Here is a 24943-nt window from a genome sequence, read left to right as displayed (position 1 = left end):
CTTAACATCGTAACTACAAATTTTCTGTAGTGAGAATCAAACTACTAATCTAAACTTAATAATGCAGTACTATCTAAGTATTAGTATATAATAAATTTTTTAAAACTTAGAATAGACAAACTTCAAAGTTTCTGTTTCTTCATTCTTCCCAAATTTTCACTACATTGCAGTACTAATGTACTGTATTATTATTGTATAGTATCTCCATGGAGTCCTGAGACTAAGCATAGGAGACCAAAACTATTATACACACAAATCCTATCATACTTCTCCTTAAACTCATTCAATGTCAGAGCACTTGCAACTAATTCTGGCAATCATTTCACTCATTCACCACTTTCCATACAAAAAATCTGGTCTGCACACCCCTGCTAACTACATTCTTACACAGCTTCCACAGATGGACCCTAGTTCTCTAATTTTCCTTTGCAGCAATTTTATAAATCCCCTTTAATATCTTAAGTTTCTATCATGTCCTCTCTTTTTTCTGCCTATCAACTAAACTTTGTAACCCACAAACCTTCAACCTGTCCTTATAAGGAGTACAGATCTATCACCAGCTTAGTAACTTGTCTCTGAATCTACTCTACTGTCTTCTGGTCCCCAAGAAACTCAGGTGACCAAACCTGTGCACAGTAGTCAAGATGTGGCCGAATCATAGCTTTATGAAAAGAGATAATAACTTCCATATCTTTACTTGATAGTGTGTTTTTCAACATCCAGGTAATCCTCTGAACCATTTTACCAACTTGTGCAATATGGCTTCTGAACTTCAACTCTTTTCATTATCCCCAAGTTCCTAGCCTCATCAATTTTCTGCAATCGAGTACCATCAATATGACACACAGTATGTAACCTTTTCAACCCAAAGTTCATGACCTTCAATTTTGCAACATTAAATTGATAATCATTATCCTCTGCCCACAATGCCATTTAGTTAAATCATCCCTCAGGATGATTTAGGATTATCTATGTCACCTTTAACAACTATTGCTCCCTAGTTTTGCATCATCAGCAAATAACTGAAATATCCTCACTTAAATCTTTTCTTATATATCATTGATATACAAATTAAAGGGTAGTTGTCCTAGTACAGAACCCTGAGGACTTCACTGGTCACCCTCATTCTCCTAGATTCCACTCCACTATATACTGCTCTCTGGTGTCTGTCAGTCCCCCCCCCCCCATCCATGCTACTAGTTTCATATCCATTCTCATTTGCTCCAATTTTTGTAATAGTTTTCATGTGATATTCTGTCAAACAGCTTTGCAAAGTCCAGCAGTATATCATGATGTACCTATATCCAATTCTGCTGTTACTTTATTATAAAATGTGAATAAATTACAAAGATAGGCACTACCTTTTACAGAGCTGTGCTGCCCACTGTAGAGTATCACATTCTTATCTACCCAATATTGGGTTTTACCTTTAACCAACATTCCTGATATATTAATTAGTCTGTAGTTGCTGCCTCTCTCTTGGCAGAGGTAGCAAACTTTCAAGTTTATATAATGGAAGTATTTTACTCGCTTTCCACTTCCCCTGGAACATTGCCAGAGCTGAGACCTAGATTGGACAACTTCATCAGAGGCAATGCCAATTCTCTTGCACATTCATGCAATACATGGGCCGACATGCCATCCAGTCCCACTGCTGTGTTCACATTCATATTTTTCAATATGGTGAACACCTCTTCCTTTACTTCAGTTTTGATATGCGTCTGTCACATGAGAAATTGCAAAGACTCCACCTGGATTATAGACCTTTGCAAAATGATCACTCAGCAACTCAACTATTTCTTTTACCTCTGTTGCCTTCCTGTCATGAGCATTGTTTCTTGGGTTTACTTTGGCCTGCATAACTAATTTTTTTCTCATCTGATTTAGTCTTTCTTACCAAACTAGTCACCTTTCTTGTTTGCACTTTGTACTGCTCATGAGCATGCTGATCACCTTTTTTTTATATTCCCTCCACAGTGTTTTTTTTTTTTTTTTCTGGCTCTTGCTTTATATCTTTACTCATCCACTTAATTCCCACTTGGTTTATCTTCCTCACCTTGAGTATGCAGTGTGATACTGCTTCACTCAAACAATCTCTGATTATAGCTTCTCAAGATGATTCCTAAGTCTGCCATAATTACCAGCTTTATAGTTCAACATAAACCCTTTCTTGACAGAGAATTCTACATGTTTGGCACCTTCCCAGAACAAGACCATGGTTACTCTCCCCAATTGGAGGCAGAGTGTCTATTTTGGTTCTGGATATATTTTCTGATGTTATTATCAAATCTATCACTCTCAAATCCTTTGTCCCTTCTATAACATTGTGTCAAGTAATTATCCCTTAGCAACTGTATAAATTCTACTTCCACCTTGTCATTTCTCCCTTCAATCTATGTTCCCAATTAGTTCCCCATAATTGTTTAGCCTGTACTCATGTTAATCTACCGATACATGGTATGTACATCTCCCTGTGGACCCGCTGGTCTATAGCAGCACCCAACAACATATTTTGTCCTATAGATCCCTATTTCACACCAGACAGCCTCAAATGATCCATATGTCCCAGATCTAAAATCCTCTTTAACTTCTAATTTTTTTGGTTGTAATTTTTCAGCTATTACCAGCAATACTCCACCTCCTGTCCTATTTCCTGTATCCTTCCTGAAAATATAGTACCCTTTATGTTCTATTCTTGTAACTATATCATTTTCTGTCAACCAGGTGTCACTGATGCCTATAATTTTTGGCTAAGTAGAACTGACCAGTGCCAAAAATTCCTCTCCCTTATTTCTGATACTTCTTGCATTCATGTACAGGCATTTCAACATCCCCTTGTGTAATGTCTTTACCAACCCATTCAAATTGGAAACCTGTGAAATTGCATAATCATTTCTGTACATGTGCTCATTTATCACAGGGGGGGGGGGGGGCTAGTTACATGCTTGATTGCTGATTTCTCTGGTTTTACACTTCCAAACTCTCAATAAACAACTTTCTCTAAAACGTTGTTTATTGAGAGTTTGTCATCTAGCTCCAAAATCATTTGAATATGATAAGGCATATCTGTAAGTCCTTTCGTTCATCAGATTCACTCCACCTGGATTATAGACCATACTATACGGCATATAGGATCCCATTAAAAAAAAATATATATATATATATTATATATATAGTTAACTGATGTTGACCTGGTTGACTGAGTGGTTAGCATATCCGCTCTCCAGCCAAAAGGGCTGTGGGTTCGAATCCTGCCATGGGCATGGATGTTTGTGATTGTCTGTGAAAGTACTAGTGGTGGTAGTCGGCATTGGTGTTAGACAATGAAGGTTGGTGGAGTAGTGAAACGAAGAGTTGTAGAGTAGATGCCCTCCCTCAATGAGTCTTTGGACTCCCTGGAGGTGATATAATAATAATAATATTATATATACAGACACTTAGAACTGAACAATTTTATTAAATATTTTGTGTTGTTACAGGTGCACAAAGGAAAATTGCGGAAAATTTTTCAGCTCACAGCATGCATTAAAAAGACATATCACTGTGTATCATGAAAAGAGAAAATATCAGGTAAATCTAGGGTTTGGTATATTGATTAAAAGAGATCTATTTCTGTTCATTATATTATAGCCCTTTGACTCCCATTGAATATGAACAGATGCTTTACTTTATTCTATCCAGTAATGGCAAGTTGTTTTAAAATATAATTTTTAAAACTGGTTTTCTGTTTTGTTTTGATAATATTTATATAGAAATTTATAATCAATTGATTAATCTGTGCATATTTAGTGCACTGTCACCATTCTTGATAACTCAGAATATGCCGTGGTTTAATTTTTTCAATGATTTATATGCATGAAAAGTACTTTTTAATGTAATCAACTGCTGGTATTTGTGCATTGTTTCAAAAGTCTTTATAAAAACAGAAGTAATGACAATAAAATGCTTAAAATTCAACAAAATAGGCATGTATCCTTATTTTACAATTACCGTCTTTGCTGTATGGTATATACTGTATATTATTATTAATGAGCATAAGACCTCTCCCATTTGAAGTTGGTGAAAAAATTTAAGGATCATGATATATTAATGAGGAGTCTGGTAAACAAATTTAAGTGGTCATATGTAGACAACATGATATAGCCTATAACTCCTTAAATTTGTTCACCATTTATGTTCTCACCACCGTATCAGGCATTGCATTCCACAGTCTAACCACCTTGCATTCAGAAAAAAAAGCCACTTATCACTCTCTCTCTCTCTCTCTCACACCACTTCCATTTACAACTTCCAGGGATGCCCCTTCCTCATTCCATTTGTTCTACAATACGAAATATCCATTGTCAAGCTTGTAACTACCTCTCAACTGTTTTAACTATCTGTCATAACTAACATAGTACAGTCATCATATCATTTTTTCCATCTGCCTCTGCACTCTCACCAAGGTTAATTTATCTCATTCAAATCTCAGTGACCAGATCTTAGCACAGTAATTCTGATTTAGTCTGAACCAGGCTTCATATAATGGAATCACTACTTCTAATTCTTCTGGTCAAGTTATTCTCAGTATTGCAGCAATCCTCTGGGTTATCTCCATCATTTTTGCTATGTGGTCCCTAAACTTCAGATTTATATCAATCATCATCATCCCAACATCCCTTGTTTCCTCCACTTCCTGTAGTATATATAGTTCAACGAACAGAATATACAGCTTGCAATTAGTAGATCCCAAATTTCAAGATCTTACATTTGATTGCATTAAACTGATATTCTCATTGATTTGTCCATCTGTCTATCTTATTCAAAGAAGTGCCCCCATATAAATTACTAATTCATACCTTCACATCATATGCAAACAACTAAATATCCTCCCCTCCCCTTCCTGCCTGCAGTCCACTCATAATATCATTGACATAAAAGTTGTACAGTAGAGGTCCTAATACTGAGTTTAATAGAACCTCAATTATGACCTTCTTCCTTGACACATTTACACACAATGCTATGGATCTATCAGATAGTCAACCTCTAATCCAGTTCACTAACCTGATAAACTCATATCCTGGAACTTAAATATCAGCTTATTATGCAGCACCTTGCAAAATACTAATTTGACTGCTGTTTTATTTCTTGAATAGGCTGTAAGAGCTGGTTTGGTATATTTAGATCGGTTAATATTTTAAATAACTTTTGTCTATTAATTTTATTAGAAGTCTTTTTTCATAATCAATGAAGGCCATGTTTTTTAGATTAATATTTTAGAGTGAATATTGAGTCCATACAGGATCGGCCTCTTTGGAATCTATTCTGTTTTTTTAGTAGTTTGTCCTCTATAATGCTCTTTAGTTTCTCGTAATATTCATGGATATATTTTGTACCCTGCATTTAGCAGATTAATTCGTCTATTGTTATTGGAATCATCTATATTTCCTTTTTATAAATTGGGATAACCAGTGCTTTTTTTCCAAGAGTTTAGAGTTTATGCAGAAATCCAGACCGTGTTAAAGAATTTCAGAAGTCTTTCAGTAAAATTTTCACCTACATTTTTGTCCAGTTCCATGTTTATATTGTCTTGGTGTTTTTCTATTTTTCATCTTATTTATTGCATTTTTTAGTTCTGACATTGTAATGTCAGAACTAAAAAATTTTCTGTTGATCATCCTGTATTGTATAAAATTTTACTTTATTTTCAGTGCAAAGATTTTGAAAATAAGTTGCCCATTTTTCTAAATCTATTGTTTGTATTTTTATCTTTTCTTTTATTTCTCATCATCATCATCATCAAATCTCTGAACATGTACCCTCAAGGAATGTACAAGATATGATGGTACTACATGAAAAACTTACATCACCACTAACTTCCTATCTACAATTTTCCTCCAAATCAATCTGTTACCTGCCAATCTTTTATTTCTTTGTTCATGTAGTTTATTATTTTATAGGTTTTTAGTTGTGACTTAGTTATCCTTTTCTAGTTCAGGTACAAAATTGTTCCATTTCTCTCTCTCTCTCTCTCTCTCTCTTTTTCCTTACCTTCTTGTTTTGCAATTGCAGTGTTTCTTTTGTACACTATTTTTGCTTCTACTGTCTTGGAATGCCATTTCTAGTAATTTTTTTTTGTTTCTTTATTATCTTTTCTGTTTCTTTGTCTCAGTTTTGCAGTCCCCTTTTTCTGTACCATTTACTCTTTATTCCTAAGCTTTCTGTTGCTGCTTTTGTCAGAATTTGTGCAGATTTTTCCCATACTTTTTCTATGTTATTTGCTTTATGTATGGTTTCTGTTTTTAAATCAGCACTTTTTTGATATTATTGCCTAGTATGGGGGATCTTGTAATGAAGAAATTTTATAACTCGGTTGATAATTGTTTTCCACTTATTTTTAGCCATTTTGATTTAAATCAAATGCTTGCTCACACCATTTTGCTGATTTACTTTTTCCATAACCTCTTTTTTTCACCTACAGTTCTTGTTTGATTATATCAGTCATCCACTTTACACCAGATCATGTTATCTTTTTCACTTGAGGTATGCAATACAGTGGTGTAGCTAGAGCTTTTGCCACCTGAGGTAGTCCCTGAGTTTGCCTCCCCTCTCAATACACACCAAAAATACTACAAAAAGTCAAAACGACATATAGGGATATAAATTAAAACACTGTGTTTATTTTTGAAGTAAAACTTTAATTTCGACATTATAAAATGCTATTTTTCTTGCTTTTCTGTTAGCAAAATCGTCGATTACATTGGCGAAGTCTATTTCATAGTAATGTAGGTAATTCTTAATCAATTTTATTTAGAAAAACTGAGGAAAATTCACAGTGGTATTACAATATTTGGGAATGAGTTCTTGAGACTGTAATTTAGAATTAACTGCAAAAGTTCAAAAAGTTTCAAAGTGCCGTCTGGGGCGGACCGCCCCCCTCCATCCCTCCCTGGCTATGCCTCTGATGCAGCATGCCATCGCTGATAATATTTCTTCACTAGTTCCCATGCACTGGTGGTATCTCTTCCTTCCAATTCTTTTATCTGTGGAACTCTCCTAAGCTGATTTCTATCATAATTATCTGCTGTAGAATTCTAGACAAATTCTTTTCTCTTTGATACTTCTCCTCAATGAACCTACGAAATATCTTGCCCACTTTCATCTTACACCACATGCTCTCAAAACCATTAGTACCATCCCCCCCACACACACAAACTCTCCTCTTCACCATGTCAGTTAGCATTTCATGTCTCCTAATCTTTTCCTTCATACTTTTCAACTCATTTTTTGTACTTTCGACTTCCTCTCTCTCTCTCTCTCTCTCTCTCTAACCATCCTATCTTTGCTTGGCATTCACCTATTCAATCAACACACCTTCTACACTTCCTAATGTTATATCTCTTAAATCTTGAATGAAAAGATTTCACTAAGAAATATTTCGTTCGAAATTTAACAAGCTTTAACACACCAAGGATATACTTGTATATAAGTAGAATTGTAAATTACTGGAAAGCCTTAAAGATATTGTATCTTGACATTGAATGATTCTATGTAAAGGAATATTACCTATCTTTGTATGTTTAACAAGGGAAGAATAATTTGCGAAATATATGTTAGCATGTAAAATTATGAGTCCAAAGCATGTGAGCGAGACACTCGGATTAGCAGCAGAGCCTACGGCAGTCACGTACACACGGAGCACGGTGCACGCGTGAGCTTCCCGGAAGATGCTAAGAGAGCAGAACGGAACTGAGTGCAGAAGAATGGTGACAGGCAAAAAGGTGTGATGCAGAAGGGGTGCCGCTAAAGGTGCAATATAAAAGGATATTGTATGCTAGACCACGTGGACCAATTTAAGCAGAGCTCTTTCTCGTCCACATCGGAGAGGATATATCATGTTAGTGAGCTCCAAACCAGGCATAGGTGAGACGACCGTCAGGAATTAGGATTGACAAAGATGACACGAAAACTGGAGAAAAAGATATCCTTGATGAATGGAGTAATTACTTTGAAAAATTGCTAAATGAAATAAGCAGTGACAGTACTCGTAAATAAACACTCAACAGCCATGCAACTAGGAATACATATCATATTTAAAGTAGAGAAAGTCATCAAAAGCCTGAAATGTGGAAAGGCAGCACAAGTAGATGATATTCGACCAGAAATGCTCAAGCATGGAGGTATAAAATCATCTGGATGAATTCAAGATGATTGGAGTAGAGCTCTCATAGTACCCATATACAAAAAGGGAAATAAAAGTGAATGTGAGAATTACAGGGGTATTTCCGTACTGAGTGTTCCTGGTAAGATTTATGCAAGTATTCTTGAGAAACATTTGATAAGGATTGTGAGCAGGAAGCTTGGTGAAGAACAAGTTGGATTCACACTATTCAAAATGCTATAGTTATATGGTGTCAATGGGACATTATATCAAGTGTTACTTTGTCTTCATTTGAGTTGCAAGTCAGCAGTTAGAATTGAAGGAAATACAGGAAGATGATTTCATGTTAAACCTGGTGTCAGACAAGGATGTATTATTCCCTCTGTTATTATCTATATGGATCACATCATGAAAGAAAGCAGTATTAAACCTGATATCAAAATTGGAGATGTTAATCTCAGCTGTTTACTTTATGTAGATGATGTTATACTTTTAGATAGATCTAATACAAGTCTGCAAAATTACTTGACTAAATTGAATAACTGTAATAAATTGGTATGAAAATCAGCAATAACAAGACAATGAAAATAGGCAGAAGCATTGAAAATATCAACTGCATTGTGAATGGGAACCTATAGAATAAGTAAAAGATTTCAGCTACTTAAGCATGATTTTTAGTGAAGATGGTAAATTAAATATGGAAATAGACAACAGTATCGACCAAGCCAGTATGGTAGGAAGTCAACAATAAATTTATATGAAATAAGAGAGAAATTATGCAAAACACTAAATTAGCTATATAGTGTTCAAACCAATTTTAATTTATGAATCTGAGAGCTGGGTTAGAGATAAAACACTTAACCAAAGACTAGACATCAGATATGAGAGTCCTGAGAAAGATTTGGGATGTGAATAGATGGCAACTATGCCAATATATTAAAAAGAAGGATATTAGGAAAGAAGTTGACATTGTTAGCATCCAGGAATGTATTAGCAGAGCTAATCTCCAGTGCTATTGTTACTTAAACAGATTGGTAGAGGAAAAATTGCTAAACAAATTAGCAAGACATCAGATATGAGAATCCTGAGAAAGATTTAAAAGAAGTTGACATTGTTAGCATCCAGGAATGTATTAGCAGAGCTAATCTCTAGTGATATTGTTACTTAAACAGAATGGGAGAGGAAAAATTAGCTAAACAAGTGTTGTCTGCCAGGTTGGCAGGAAAAAGACCCAGAGGAAGATCATTTATTTATTTATTCGTATGGAGTTCCCTCCCTTTTCTCCCCCGTCCCTATTGTAGGGAGTTGAGCCCCCCTCGGGGGGTAAGTATTTATGGCTATAGATCCGTGTGTGTTCACTGGGCCGGTTTGCCTGCTTGTGGGATGAAAAACCCCAGATAAACTTGGGGGGGAAAACCCTGCTGTCCACACCCAAGACCGGCTAACTTGGCTATGGCTGAGGAAGATCCTTAAGCTCCTCACGTCGGTGACGGGAATCGAACCTAGGACACTCCTTCTCCAGGCATATGGTTGCGAAGCACAAAAACCACTAGGCTGCATGGACGAGGAAGACCATGATGTAGATGGATTGATACAGTAAAACGTCCCTCAGAAGACAGAGATATAAGATCTGATAGCATTGAAATCTTGACAAATAACAGATTGATTTGGAGGAAAATTGTTGATTTGAGGTTAATTATGATGCAAGTTCTTCATGCAGTACGCTCATAATATTCTGTACACCTCTTGAGGGTACAAGTCAGGAATTTGATGATGATGGAATAAGTAAAAATTATATACAGCTAAAAAACAAAATATATGAAAAAGTAACTACTAGTATCCGTATATATGAACAAAGCAGCCTATTCCAAGAAAATAAGAGTACATCAAGGAAATACTATCTCACTTAAATTATTCAATGTGGTATTGGAATATGTCCTGAGTGAACTAGATCGGAGAGACAAAGGGATCAACATCAATGGTAAAAAACTAAATCATGAACTATGCTGATGATATTGTAGTAATAGCAAACAGCAAAAAGAGAACTAGAAGAAAAATTAAATACAGTATCAAATTCAGCTGCAGTCACAAATGGCGTGTCGCCAAGTCCTCCGCCATTTAAGAACTCCATTATAAGTAATATAATAAGGGACTTTGTGGCATGCAGTACTTGCAGCATGTATTCATCTTGTGAATTGGATATGTGGCTTGTGAGGGGGGGGTGCGTGTGTGTGTGTGTGCAGACAGTGGAAGGAAATAAATGCATTAGATGTATCAATAATCGACCCTGTTGCTCCAGGAATGGGAAATGAATATAGGAAGACGAATAGCATGATAGGAGAGAATGAAGAGAGAAATATGAATAAGAAAATTATAGTTGGTAGTGTGGAAGGCATGAGTGACTGTAAAAGTTTAGGAGATGGTTTTGTTTGGGAGAGTGAATTTCGATTAAAAGGGACTGACCTGCAGAAGGAGATAGATGAGCTGAAAGAGGAAATGGAATGTCTTGTGAATGAGAGGAGAAGTATGAAAGATGAGATTAGGAGAATGGAAGAGATAATGCAAGGCGAGTCTGAGTAGGGGAAAGAGTTTTGGGAATGATAGGAGAGGAGAGAATTTTGGGAATGACAGAAGAGGAGAGAATGGAAACAGTTGGAGAGAGGGAATGAGAGAAAGGTATGGGAGTGCTAGAAGAGGAGAGAATGGAAACAGTAGGGGAGAGAGAGAGAGGGGTATGGGAGTGCTAGAGGAAGAGAGAATGGAAACAGTAGGAGAGAGGTATGGGAGTGCTAGAAGAGGAGAAAATGGAAACAGTAGGAGAGAGGGAGGAAGAAAGAGAGAGAGAGAGAGAGAGAGGTATGGGAATGCTAGAAGAGAGAATAGGAGCAGTAGAGGAGAGGGGATGAGAGAGACATATGGAAATGAAAGAAGAGAGAATGGAAACAATAGGAGAGAGGGAATGTTAAGAGGTATAATGTATGGGGACTCAGTGATCCGTGGTGTTCAAGATAGAATGCATGAAGAGTGTTTGCCAGGAGGAATAATAGAGTGGCTATGGCAATTAAGAGCGGTGAAAGGGTGGAAAGGGAGATGATTGTGATGGTAGAAACAAATGACATGAGTGGTAATGTAAGTCGGGCAGCGAGAGATATGAGATTTTTGCTTGAGGCTGTACAGAAGAAGACAGAGAGGAAAGATAGTGTGCGTGTTGCTTAGGTATGATAATGACGAGCTGAGCAGAAGAGCGGTAATATTGAATAACATGATAGCTAGAATGTGTGACAAGGGAGGACCGGAATATGTGGATGCTTGGAGTGCATTTGAGGACAGAGAGGAATTGTATGTGAGTGACCGCATACATTTGAATGAGGAAGGACGTAGGCATCTGGAGAGATTGCTGTTCTGAATGAGTCAGTGTGTCCCAGGGAGGATGGTAGCAGGGGTGGCCTCTTGTGGGAATGGGTACTTGGGAGAAGGGGGACGACATCAGGTAACACTGAGCCCAGTGGAGTCTAGAGGGGGATAATGCTGGGTATAGAAACAATGGCATTTATATGCTTTATACTAATGCCAGGAATATCCGGAATAAGGGAGAGGAATTGGTGTGCGCAGATAGCATCAGCCTAGCCAAAAATTATTGGGATCACTGAGACGTGGTTGACAGAAGAGGATATAATAACAGTAATAGAAGTCACTGGGTACAGCATTTTTTGGCAGGATAGGAAGGGAAAGCGTGGTGGTGGAGTACTGTTTATGATAAGTGATGACCTATGTCCTCTAAGAGTGGAGACTTTAGAAGGAAGTGACACTAATGATTTTGAAAGCATATGGTGTGAGGTAGAGGTGGGCCAGACAGGATATTTAGTGGGGTGTTGCTACAGACCCAGAAGCACAGAGGGTGGGGACCAGGAGATGTTTAGACAGTTGAGTTTGGCAAGTGCAAGAAGAATGATTGTTATGGGAGATTTTAACTATAGTAGTATTAATTGGGGAGAGGAAGATGCATGTAGCAATAAGGGAATGGAATTTCTAGAATTTCTTGAGGGACAAATGTCTTAGGCAACATGTAATAGAGGGAACAAGAGGTTCAAGTTCCTAAATAAAAGAGGTTCAAGGATTTGGTTATAGCATCAGAAGAGTTGATAATAACTGAGATGACATCTCTCCCACCAGTTGGAGAGAGTGACCATATCGTTTTGACTTGGAAAATGAATAGACATGCAGGAGTCTCAAAGAGATGGGAACATATGTGGAATTATAAAGCAGGTGATTATAATAGTCTAAGATGTCAACTTAGGGAAGTTTCATGGAGGGAGCAATTGGAAATGCCGGGATATCATTAGTGCATGGGAAATTATTAAAGAATATTTGTTAGCAGCAATGGTAAGTTGTATACCACGAGTGAAGAAGAGGACACAATTTGGAGTAAAGTGGATGACAAACAATATTAAACAGGAATTGCATGCGAAAAAGAGGCTATGGAAGATATATAAGGAGACAGGTGAAGAGAAGATGCATGAAGAATATAAGCCACAGGCTAGAAGAGTGACTAGTATGGTAAGGAAGGCAAAACTGAAATATGAGGAGATTGGCCCTAAGATCCAAAGAAAATCCTAGGGAATTTTTTAGCTATGCGGCCACTAAGAGAAGAAATGACTGTGGAAGAATGATATTGTGGGATAAAAATGGGAATAGAGTGACTGATGCAGAGGACATAGTGGAATTGTTCAATGAACACTTTATTGGAGTATATCATCATGGAGGAGTCAGTTTTAATACTTGAGGGATAGGGCAGGTTCGAGGTTTAGAGGTACAGGAGGAGAGTGTGTTTCAAATACTGAGTACTCTCGATGTCAGTAAACCTGTGGGACTGGATGGTTTTCACCACGAGTTTTGAGAGAATGTGCTAGGGAACTGACAGTGCCTTCGACACCTTTGCTGTGGGAAAGGTGCCCATGGAATGGAAGGAAGGTAAGATAGTGCCATTGCATATAGTCGGTAGCAGACTGGAAGTGACTAATTATAGGCCAGTTTGCGTGTCATCAGTAGTTGTTAAGATCTTGGATAAAGTAGTGAGGGCTATACAACATTGGGCAGATGAGAGTAATGTTATCTGCACGAGTCGACATGGATTTGTGAAGGGGCGCTCTTGTTTTAGCAATATGCTAGCCTTTTATAATAAAGTTACAAGAGCATTAGATGAGGGAAAGGTATATACTGCCATTTTCTTAGACTTAGCAAAGGCATTTGACAGGGTGCCACATGATAAGCTAATATTTAAGTTGCAGCACATGGAGTCTGGATGTCAGATTGGTCAACTGGATTCAGCATTTGTTGTCCAATAAGTATCAGAGAGTTGTGTATGGTGGGGGAGTTTCAAGGAGGCAGAGGGTTACAAGTGGAGTCCCACAGGGCTCAGTACTGGGATCTATATTGTTTAACCTTTATATCAGTGACATTGTCTGCGGATTGCAGGGGGATATTCTGTTGTTTGCGGATGATGCGAAGCTGGGAAGGATTATTAGTAATAGTGCAGATGTGGTAGCCCTGCTAGAGGATTTGAATAAGCTAGATAGATTGGCAAATGAATGGGGGGTGTCGGTTTAATGCAGCAAAATGTAAGGTCTTGAGGTTTGGGAAACATCGTTGGGATGCTGTATACTCTATGGGAGGAGTTATACTGAAGGAAGCAGAGGAGACAAGAGATCTGGGGTTGATGATTGATAGAAACCTGAAATTTAGGGGACATATTGCAAAGGTGGCGAAGGTAACACGGAGGATTGCTGCAATAATGAGAAGGACACTGACCTGCAGAGACAAAACAGTTATCATTCCGTTGTATAAGACCCTGATCAGACCACACTTGGACTATTGTTCTCAGATTTAGTTCCCAGAATTTGAAGGGAATAAATTAACTGTGGAAAGGGTACATAGGCAGATAACAAAGATGGTTTCAGGACTGTACAGTGTTGGTTATGAGGATCGGCTGAGGGAATGTGCACTGCAGAGTTTGGTGGATAGAAGAAGGAGAGGTGATATGATTGATACTTTTAAACTGTTGAAAGGTGGTTACAGGGCTGACACTGCGGGAGTTCTTTCGCTTGATTGAACAGAGTTAAGGAGTGGTGACAAGAGGTTATCCATGGAAGTTACGAAAGGAAACTGTGAGCAAGAGGGTGAGGAATGGTTTCATGGAGGGTGGTTGAACAATGGAATGCATTGCCTGATGGAGTGGTGAGAGTGGGAATGGTCAATGATTTTAAGGAGTGGTATGATAGACTTTGTGTTTCTTAGGGGGGGGGGGGTGGACCTCCCCCTCAATGAGTCTTAAAAGACCGTGTTTCTTACGAAGGACCTCCCACGATGATTCTTTTGACTGCATGGAGGCCTGGATAATAATAATAAAATTAAATAGGATTATGCATAAACTATGAGAACTGAAATAATTACATAAATTGAAGGAAACTAGTTAACATAGCAAATAATAATAGATGGTAATAAAAAGAGCAAGTACAAAAATGCATATTCCTAGGAAGAACTTTTACATCAAGAAAAAGAAGCATTCATGAAGAAGTAAAGAGAAAAATTCAGCTAGGCCTGGTGGCTTTTGGCAAACTGAAAAGATTCCTGTGCAGCAAAATAAAACCAGAAAATAGAGCCAAACTTTTTTAACCAGGGTATCATCCTAGTTCTGACCTAGTTAGTTTCAGCAAGAAATTCTCTCTCTCTCTCTTTCTCTCCTTGGCTCTTAGTAATGCACTGTGGAAAATGAATTCTAGATATAGATTGGCACCACTGGTTTTCCTTTGAACATAATGGCTTTTGTTGTCAAACAGTGCCTTCTATATCTAGCTTTCATTTACTTTGCTGAGATTTTAGAAAAATTTGCTCCCAAAGTGCTTGTAATAGTTTCATATCCTCTTGAATTTTTAATATTAAAAGTGCAAAAAGAGAAATAGCAGCTAAACTTTTCTATCATTGTGCTAGAAAACAAAAAGGTTCCCAACCTTTTTGTTTCCTAGAGCAGCGCTTCCCAAACTGTGGGCCGTAGGTTTTGTTGAGGGGGGGGGCAGTGAAATAATGAAAATAAATTTAAAATGTTTTAAGACTAAGTAGATTTTTTTATTTTAAAAGAAATGTACTTAACTTTTATTATTTATTATTTCTTTTTTGTTATTTTTTATATTTTAATAGAAAAAAAAATTCACACATTGTTGTTGGTTCATAAACTTTGCTACCTGCATATTTCGGCTCTTAATGAATATTAGTAAATATTGCTTATTCATAAGTTGTATTTCAAAGCACTGGTTAATTGTATTTACTTCGAATGCTCTCCAGGGAAGCTCCAAATCTTCCTCTCCCTTTCATCATGTGTTCGTAATCAGGGACTGTTGATATTGACTTTATATACATATCGAAACTCGTTTTATATTATCACTGTCAACCGAGCTAGTTTTCTGTTACCAATAAAAGTTTCGCATATACTTCACACATGAAAAAAAGCTTAAACAAGTTCATGTGGGGAGATAGTAACTCACTTGCAGTGGTAAACAACAGGCCCTCCCTAACAGCCACTATACTGCAGAGGGAATAAAAACAAGTACTTTTATTATGCCAGTGAATAAGGTATGAGCTAGAGACAACTGGGATAAAAACACACTAATTAACGAATCACATGTCCCCTCATACAGAAACTATGCTGTATAGACTGAAACAAAACCATATGTTGCATGGGCAAACACAGTATCTAACTAAAACTATTGTTATTAATGTGGGTTTGATTTCCCAAGGTAGCAATAAAATTCAACCGAACGTGTTAAAATTCGTAAAAGTGTTAAAACTAAGTAATATATATATATAATGAATGTTATGGCAGTTTCACATATGGAATTCGGTTGAAGAGAGTTAGCATTTCAACTCAATTGTCAGCTATCCTTTTATCTTTCGGTTGTGCGATCTTTTGTTAATACCGCACCAATCATATGCATTTCTTAACCTGTCATTGCTATCTGTTTCGCGTTAGGCTTATTACCGTAAAGGGAGAAAAGTCACAAAAGAGAAAAATGTTCCTGGTCCAGGGATTCCCTCATTCAGGTAATATTCACTAATTTCATGTTGTTAGTCTGTGGTGTGCCAGTATTGGTAAGTGGTGGTATTATTTGATCTATTCTACGTTAAAAAAATTTAACCCTGAGATGGATAAGTGGCTGATAAAAAAAAAAAAAAAAAAAAAATCCTGCGAATAATCAGAAAAGCAGAAACAGACTCAAAAAAAAAAAAGAGGACAGTATTTCATATTTTACCAGAACAGCCTGCGTCTTCAGAACCAAACGGTAAGAGGCAAAAATCGTAATATATGCATTTGATTTTTGCAGTATTCGCTGTGTATGTTTTGTATTGAATATAAATACAATAAATATTGTAATAATATATCTGTCTATTACGATTTTTTTTTGAGGGGGGGGGCTGTGAAATATTTTAATTTTTGCAAAGGGGGCCCTGACATCCAGAAGTTTGGGAAGTACTGTCCTAGAGCACATTCTAAAATAACGGAAGGGTGACGGGCACCATCTATTTTTTCAAGCAAATTTTTTGAATTCTTTTCTTAAATGAATACATACAAAGTTTACATTATAATCAAATGTTTTATTACTTAAAAGTTTACATTATATAAAAATTTAAATATATATATGTAAGTTAGTGTGATCTCTGGCATTGCATTTCATTTGCCAGTGCTTCATAATTAGGAGAATATGATGATATTCCAGTTCTTAAACACTCATCAAGATACTCATCAGTGAGTCGTGATCTATATTTTGATTTCATGATATTCATGGTTGAAAACAATGATTCGCAAAGGTATGTGGAACCGAAAAACGATTTTATCTTGTACACTGCTCTTTTTAAGAATGGAAACTTTTTTCTATCCGCTACATTCCAGAAGTTTTCATCTGTTATATGGGATTTTAGCGTAATGTCATTCTGAAGATCCAAAATTTCTAGCTCCAGTTCTTCATCATTTACTTGAACAAGCTTTGCAATGCATGCAGTTATTTCCATTATGTTTACTTGGCAAGTAAAAGGATTGATAAAAAAGGAGATCATTGGCTCAATGATAGTAAATTCCTGAAATCTCTTTTCAAACTGTTCTTTAAGCACTTGAAGATGTTTAACAAATGGTGACAAGTTAAATTCACTATCGCCTACCATTTTTTTCATATTTGGGAAATGAACAGCATTCCCATCTGCAGAGGTGATATCCACAAATCCAATTTTGCTTTAAATGAGTTTACAGAAGCCCATCATTTTAGCGACATGTCTATCTTTTCCTTGCAACTCCAAATTTAAAGAATTCAATTTTTCCATGATGTCTGTGAGAAAACATAAATCCAACAGCCAGCAAAAGTCATTTAGTTCATCAAAATTTTCATTTTTGACGTGAAGATATTTTTTTATTTCTTCAATTAAGCTTAAAAATCTTGTAAGGACTTTTCCTTTACTGATCCAATGTACTTCAGTATGCAGGATGAGATCAGGTTTTTTATCTTCAATGTCTTGCAATAGAGCCTTGAAAAGTCGATGCTGCAAAGGGGCTGCCTGAATGGAGTTGATTATTTTGTAACAACTTTCATAACATGTCCAAAGGACAGTATTTTACTGCACAAAGCTTCCTGGTGGATAATACAGTGGTAGGACATAAAGTTTGGAAATGAATGATCTTTCTTGCAGAGTGCAATAAATCCATTGATATTGCCAACCGTTTCTAGTGCCCCATCAGTAGTTATCGCAGACAGCTTGTGCAAAGGCATGTCCATCGACTTGGCGTATATTCTGAATGCATTATAAATATATTCACCCATTGTTTCCTTTCATGGGTAATATTTTCAGTAGATCTTCTTTTACAGTGAAGTTACTAAATACCATTCTCATCATAACTGCTAACTGTGCTATGTCTGATACATCTGTTGACTCGTCAAATTGTAAAGAGAACCAGTTACATATTTCCAAGTCACTTTTTTAACTGAGCTTGTATGTCCATTGAAATTACATGTATTCTTCTTGTGATAGTGTTATTTGACAATTGTAAATCTTGTATTGCTGACATAATCTCACGTTTGTTAGAATGATTTTTTTCTTCTTTGCAAGCATGTGTGAAATTTTTAAAGAAGCAATGGTGGCATTTTTAGATGTTACCACATGTCTAGTGAAAACCGACCGTTGGGAAGACGGGTTCGATTTTAGTTGATTTATTTTTTTCGTTCTTACTTCAGATTTAAGTGAATAATTCGTATTAAAAGTGGCATGTATTGTCTAGAAGTGACGTTCAACATTATGTTTTTTCGGAATTGCAACGCTGCTGTTGCACAACAAACACGATTATCTTTAAAATTAACGAAACAATGTGTTTCCTCCCAGTCAGTGTTAAAATTATAGGTTTTGTCGTCTTTTACTTGATTCACTCATTTTAGGATTAAAAATCAAAATATTTCAAAAATTTAAGTACAAGACACCGTTAAAATTATGTGCATATAACTAGCAACAGATAATGAACAATTTCGAATGCGCATCTATTTTACATTGTATGCGTTTAATACTTGTCATGTGTCATTAATGCATGCATCATATAGCATGCCATGAATTGTTGCGTGATGTGTGCATGATTATTTCAAACTATACGGCACACGGTTGAACAGCGGTGGGCACACACAAATTGTTCGACAGGCACCATGGTGCCCGTGGCATAGGGTTGGGAACGCCTGTGCTAGAGCCATTCAGCAGCCTTTCTCAAGAAAGAGTTCTACTTTATTATGCTCGTGCAGTAGATCATAATGATATCCGTTTTGAAATGATAAAACATCTGGGCTCATTGTAATAGATTAAGGTTTTCAGCAGAAAAAAGTGTATTTACACATCTGCCAAAATGCTCTCTTCATCCAGGTCCAGTGTTAAGAATCAGAAAAAGTTTATTCCATTAGTAGTAGAAACCAAGTTCTTAGGACTTACTTTTGAGAGAAGACTCACATCTCATCAGGTCCACCAGGCAGTGCCTATGTATAAGCTACGTTAAGCTTGTACTCCCACATTTTATCGGTATTGCAAGTGTTTTTTGTGCAAAATAATCAGTCAGTAGAAAACCAACAGAGGGTACTAAGGAGCTGATTACTTCTGCACAACCTGTAAGTACCCATAGTCCATCAAATCAGTTATTATTACAATTCAAAAACTGCCACATGAAAGTGTCCGCTAAGCCTATTGTACGAAGTAAAGATGGTGGCAACAAAGGCCAATGATGAAAGAGTACCTCGAGTCTCTTCAGCATAGCACCATTGATCGCCGACAAATCCATTGACAATATGAAGGGCCACAGTTGTAAAACCAGTTACGGGAAAAAAAAAAGTATATTGTGCGATTTCTGTTGCCACTGGCTACATGCTTCCTGTGCAAAAATAGATGAATCGGTGCACAAGCTTTTTATCGATCTCGACCAGTCTTTTTTCTCTTTGCTATGCTTTCCTTTCATAAATGCCCTCCTTCTTTGATAGTAGCTGTTTTATGGAAATGAGTTCAAAACCTCAAACAACACCTTACTATGATTGAAACTTTCTCTTCCAAAATCTGAATGCTAGAAACTACGTTCGAGCTACTCGGTGACCAGCATTGCATTGCAAGTGCACCTTTGCATGCTAATGAACTCTGCAGCCTAATTGCATCAATGGTACACAAGTTGATTGAGGCCAAAAGCAGGAGACTCGGTGCTGTTATTTTGAACTTTCCAACGGAAAAAGGTAAATCATTTAAAGAAGACTTTAGCAAATTAACAGGAGAATTCAACTTCAATCCCAGAAATATTGTCAGATGTCATCGTTTTGGACCCATAAATAAAAGAAAGGACGGAACGAACTTTCCACATCTCGTGAAAGTGACCTGTGGCACACCGACAAGCACATCCAAATTAATAACGGTGATAAATAACAAGTTAAGGGACACTTCCCCCTAATCATGCATATGCGCTCGACCTGACTTAACATTTGCCCACAGGGAACAAAGATGCCAACTTCGAAGACAACTTAAAGAAAAATGCCAAAATGGAGACAACAGTTGGATCATTGACTATAAACAAGTTAAATTAGTACAAAAATCATGTGATGACACCACCAGCAGCCACCATGAAGGCACGCATAGGAAATGTGCAAGACCCTTGCAGTCAAATCTGTGTCTGAGAGAACCTGCACATCCATGGCCTCAACTCCAATCTTAATAGTGTCCACTACCATCTACATTCCACCAAGCCCCACCTACTCTTTTTAGCAGAAACTCAAATCTCATCCCCCCCCCCCAATACTATCCATCTCAACCTTCCAAACTACAAACTGTTTAACTCTTTTTGACCCAAGAATGGCATCTGCACACATATATCCACTTTGACATACCTTGCCAGAGAGCACCTAACCTAGAGTTGTCCAAATTTGACCTTCTTTGATTGAAAATATCCCTGCCCCACTCAGTCAGATTCGTCTGCTGTCTCTGTCGCTCTCCTAATGCCACCAACCACTCTGAGCACTTTAATTTCCTCTCCTTAAAAATTGATTTTCTTCAATCCCACCCTCCTAACAGCAAAAATCATCCTCCTAGGAGATTTTAATGCACATAACACTAACTGGCTTTCCTCCTCCAGTTTTATGGATCTTGCAAGCAGACATGCTGAAACATTTGCTATCACTAATGACATTACACAAATTGTTCATATGCCAACCAGAATGCCAAATAACCTGAACCACTCGCAAAACACCCTAGATCTCTTCCTCACCAGCGACCCTTCCAAATACACAGTGAATGTAGTGAGGGTCCCCCCCCCCCCCCCAGGTAATTCCTACCAAAATCTAGTGCTCATCTCCTTCCCCATGAAACAACACTTACACAGCTTCCCATACAAGAGTAGTTTGGCATTGTAACAGTGCCAAGTGGGACAGCCTCTGTGACTTCTATGACTCATTCCCATGGTTGGGCTGTTGTTTCCGGTCTTCCAATCCAAACATATGCACCAAACGTATCATCAAAGTAATCCTCACTGGCATGGAAACATGTTCCCACACTTTCCTGAACTGCCATCCCAAAACTGAACCCTGGTTCTCCAAAAGATGTGCCAAGGCTGTACAAATGAAAAATCAATCATACCACAACTGGCTCACATCAAGAACGCCATCCTCCTTTAGTGCTTATACCGACAATAAGTGAAATAGCTGCAAGAAAACAATCAATGCTTCCAAAACAGAGTTTGAAAAAGCAAAAAGCAGCCTATCTAAATGGTAGCCACTGAACCACTGAATAGATCAAAAGGCAGCCAAGACTTTTGGTCTTTTGCCAAAGCAATCGGTTGCAACTTTTGCCCAACAATATTCCCATTCCTATCATACCCAGATGGCTCTATTGCATCATCACTCACAGAAAAAGCTAATCTTCTGGCTTCATACTTTGCCTCCAATGTATGCATAACTGACAGTGACAAATGTCTCCCAATCATTCATACTGCCCAACATACAATGTCCCTATATCCTTTTGCCAGAAAGAGATCAGAAACCTATTGTCTAAATTAGACACAAAAAAAGTCTCCTGGCCCTGATGGCATTCCTTCAGTTGTGCTGAAGCTCTGTGCATCAGAACTGATTCTTATGTTGCTTGTATATACAGGCAGCCCTCAGTTTATGATGGTTCAATTTACGGCGATTCATAATAACTCTGGATGCCTGCACGTGCTTTCTTATTTAGTCTGGTCTGACTGAGAAACGACGCTAGCAGGCACTCTAGTGTTTGAGTGTTTATCGAGCTACTGCGACATACATGTCTCAAACCTAGTTTTACTGTTGAATCTACCTAATTGTTCTATTTAATTTTTTTTTACATGCATATGTATTTAAATTGATAAATTTATCAGTATAAATTATCAAGATAAATATAAATTTAAACATCGTAAACATTTTTAGCAGAATTTGGTATTAAGAAGACACGGAAATCAATCACACTTGAAAAGAAGATGGAGGTGATTCAAAGAATGGAAGACGGGCAGACACGTGCTAATGTCTGTAGAAGTATGAACTTATCTCCATCGACTGTTACTACAATGATGAAAAATGCAGATAGAATAAAACAGTCTGTGCAACAATCTACGGCAGTACTAAATGTAAAACATAAGTTATAGCAGTGGTAAACTTTATGAAAAAATGAAAAAATTATCATCATTATGGGTGGATGACTTGAATCAGAAAAACATTCCTCTGACTCAGGCTGTTATAACTGAGAAAGGAAAAACAATTTTTGAGGATCTTAAAAAGACAGATGGATGCAAAGAAACATTTTTAGGAAGCAAAGGTTGGTTCGTGAGATTTAAGTCTCGAAGTAAGTGCTATAGTGTCAAATTATGCGGTGAGGTGGCAAGTGCAGATGTTGCGGCAGTGGCTGCTTTTTCCTAAAGAACTTCAAGACTGTGTAGAACAAGGAAGTTATCCTCCTGTTCTCATTTTTAATGTTGATGAGACTGGGCTCTACTGGAAAAAATTACCATCACGCACCTTCATTTCCTGCAAAGAACGTTCCGCTCCAGGTTTTAAAGCTGCAAAAGATAGACCTATGTTTTTGTTGGGTGCAAATGTCTCCGGAACGTTGAAGCTTAAACCAATGTTGGTGTACCATTCACATACACCACGTGCTTCAAGGGTCTAAAAGCCATTCTGCCAGTCTATTGGAAATGGAAAACAAGAAAGCTTGGGTTACACAAGACATTTTTATAGATTGGTATTCAAATTATTTTTGTCCTACCATGCTTCTCTTCTGTAAAGAAAATGATTTGCCAGCCAAGGCATTGCTTCTCTTGGATTATGCCCCTGGACATCCTCAAAACCTTGCTGAAGTAAGAACACCATTGGATGTCAAGGTTGTTTACATGCCCCCAAACACAACATTGCTTTTGCATCCGATGGATCAGAGGATTATCAATCTTCAGAGCTTGTTACCTCTGTATAACATTATAACATTTAAATGGAAATGGTAAGAGTCTTGGATACTTAAGGAAAAATTATTAAAGACTATTGGCGGTCATTCGATATTTTGAAGGGCATTAGCAACATCAAGGCGGCTTGAAACGAAGTGTCAGCAAAGTGTTTAAAAGGAGCATGGCGAAAATTTCTTCCAGCATTTATGCACGACTTCGAGGAATTAGAGCATGAGGAAAATGTTATTGAAGATGTTACCAAGCTTGCACGAGATGTGGGATTGGACGATATTACAGCTGAAGATGTGACAGAAGTCTTAGAGAGCATGATAAACTGCTTTACAATGAAGACTTAAAACAATTAGCTGAACAATTAAGTCAACATCCAAAGGAGGAAAAAGAAAACGAAGTAGGTCCTCTGAGAGATATAAAAATGGCCGATTTATAGCGTATCCTTGCAAGCATAGAGACATTGACTGATGAACTCTGCGAAATGGACCACGATTGGGAATGGACTGCAAATGTAAAAAGGAGTGTAATCGCATCTATTCGACCTTACATAACTTTGTACCTCTCATTAAAATTGGTTTCGTTTTATGCAAAATTCGGCTTATGCCTATTTTTTCAGGAACGTAAGTGAGCCATAAACTGATGGCTGCCTGTACTTTCTCTTTTACTCCACTGGTATCTATCCCACACTCTGGAAATTCGCCTATTCAACCCATTCCTAAGAAGGGTGAAAAATCACTGCCATCTAACTACTGCCACCATCTCACTCACCTCAGTCCTATCTAAAGTTAGAGAAAAAACATCAATTCCCATGTCCTAAAAATAGTCTCTTGCAGAAGTTCTTATATGGACTAGTATCTTCTCTCTCTCTCTCTCTGTTTTGGGAGTTTCAATATCACACACGCACACACACATCAGATTACCATACATCATTTTGGTATGCATATTAGAGATTATGCAAGCTATTGACATGAATCTGGACATTCATTCATTACCTGCACTGAACATGATGGCATTCTATTATGGGAGGTTTGCAGTCCATCATGCAACCTCTCACTGTGCAAGATTAAGGAAGTTTGCCACTCCATTGTTCATTTATGCATAGTTATTTAATGTACATAGAGCAGAACACTGATTTCCTTCCTTTTTATATTGTTGGTTCAAGATCTGAGACTACTGTTGATTGTGTTTACTGACTTTATCATATCCATTAAGTCTTGATTGCAGTTCAATTACCCATATATGGTACTAATGCACTAAAAGTTGATCAACCATCCTCTCATGTATCAGCTCAACATAAAAAAAATGTACAGTATAGTTGCATGCATTCATTCACCCCACAGTTGTACATATGAAAGAAAACTGCTTCCAAAAGTATATAATTTATACAGGCTTGAGTTATTCACATGCCATCTCATCTCTTGTGAATCATATCCACTGCTTCTACAGCTGCTGTACAAAATGAAAATCCTTAATTTTCAAATTCAGTTTGCTGGATACCCAAACACATTGGAATTAAGGGAAAGTGAGACTGTAGATACAGCTGCTAGATCAGCTCATATGTTTTAAGGTTACTGTTTGTCACTCCCATATACAGACTATAGACAGTTTTATATATGATCAAATTTAATAACCCAATGGCAGTCATCATGTTAGATAACACTGTCAAACAAATTGCATGAGATTAAGCCTGAAATTAAGCATTGGTAGTCAAGTTGGTGGAGCCTATCAACTTGACTCCTCAAGTTGGTAGGCACCACATAAGTCATTGTCATCTTCCACATTCATATTTACTTAGGACTGATGAC

The 24943-nt window shown here is 37.3% G+C and overlaps 1 protein-coding gene across 1 annotated transcript in view; it reads left to right on the top strand.

Moving 5' to 3' along the window:
- LOC150104776 (transcription factor IIIA) overlaps nucleotides 1-24943 on the top strand; it is a 199342-nt gene that overhangs the window by 20709 nt on the left and 153690 nt on the right. Inside the window, exon 3 of the mRNA XM_090395955.1 lies at nucleotides 3480-3570. Coding sequence (XP_090252081.1) covers nucleotides 3480-3570 — 91 coding nt within the window. The remainder of the gene's footprint in view (nucleotides 1-3479; nucleotides 3571-24943) is intronic.

The sequence above is a fragment of the Typopeltis vanoorti genome, chromosome 7 (assembly GCF_054136105.1).
Source record: "Typopeltis vanoorti isolate ZY-2024b chromosome 7, IOZ_Tvanoo_1.0, whole genome shotgun sequence".
Classification (NCBI taxonomy): Eukaryota; Metazoa; Arthropoda; class Arachnida; order Uropygi; family Thelyphonidae; genus Typopeltis; species Typopeltis vanoorti.
Note: the sequence above shows the minus strand (reverse complement) of the source record. Positions and strands in the feature narration are given on the sequence as shown.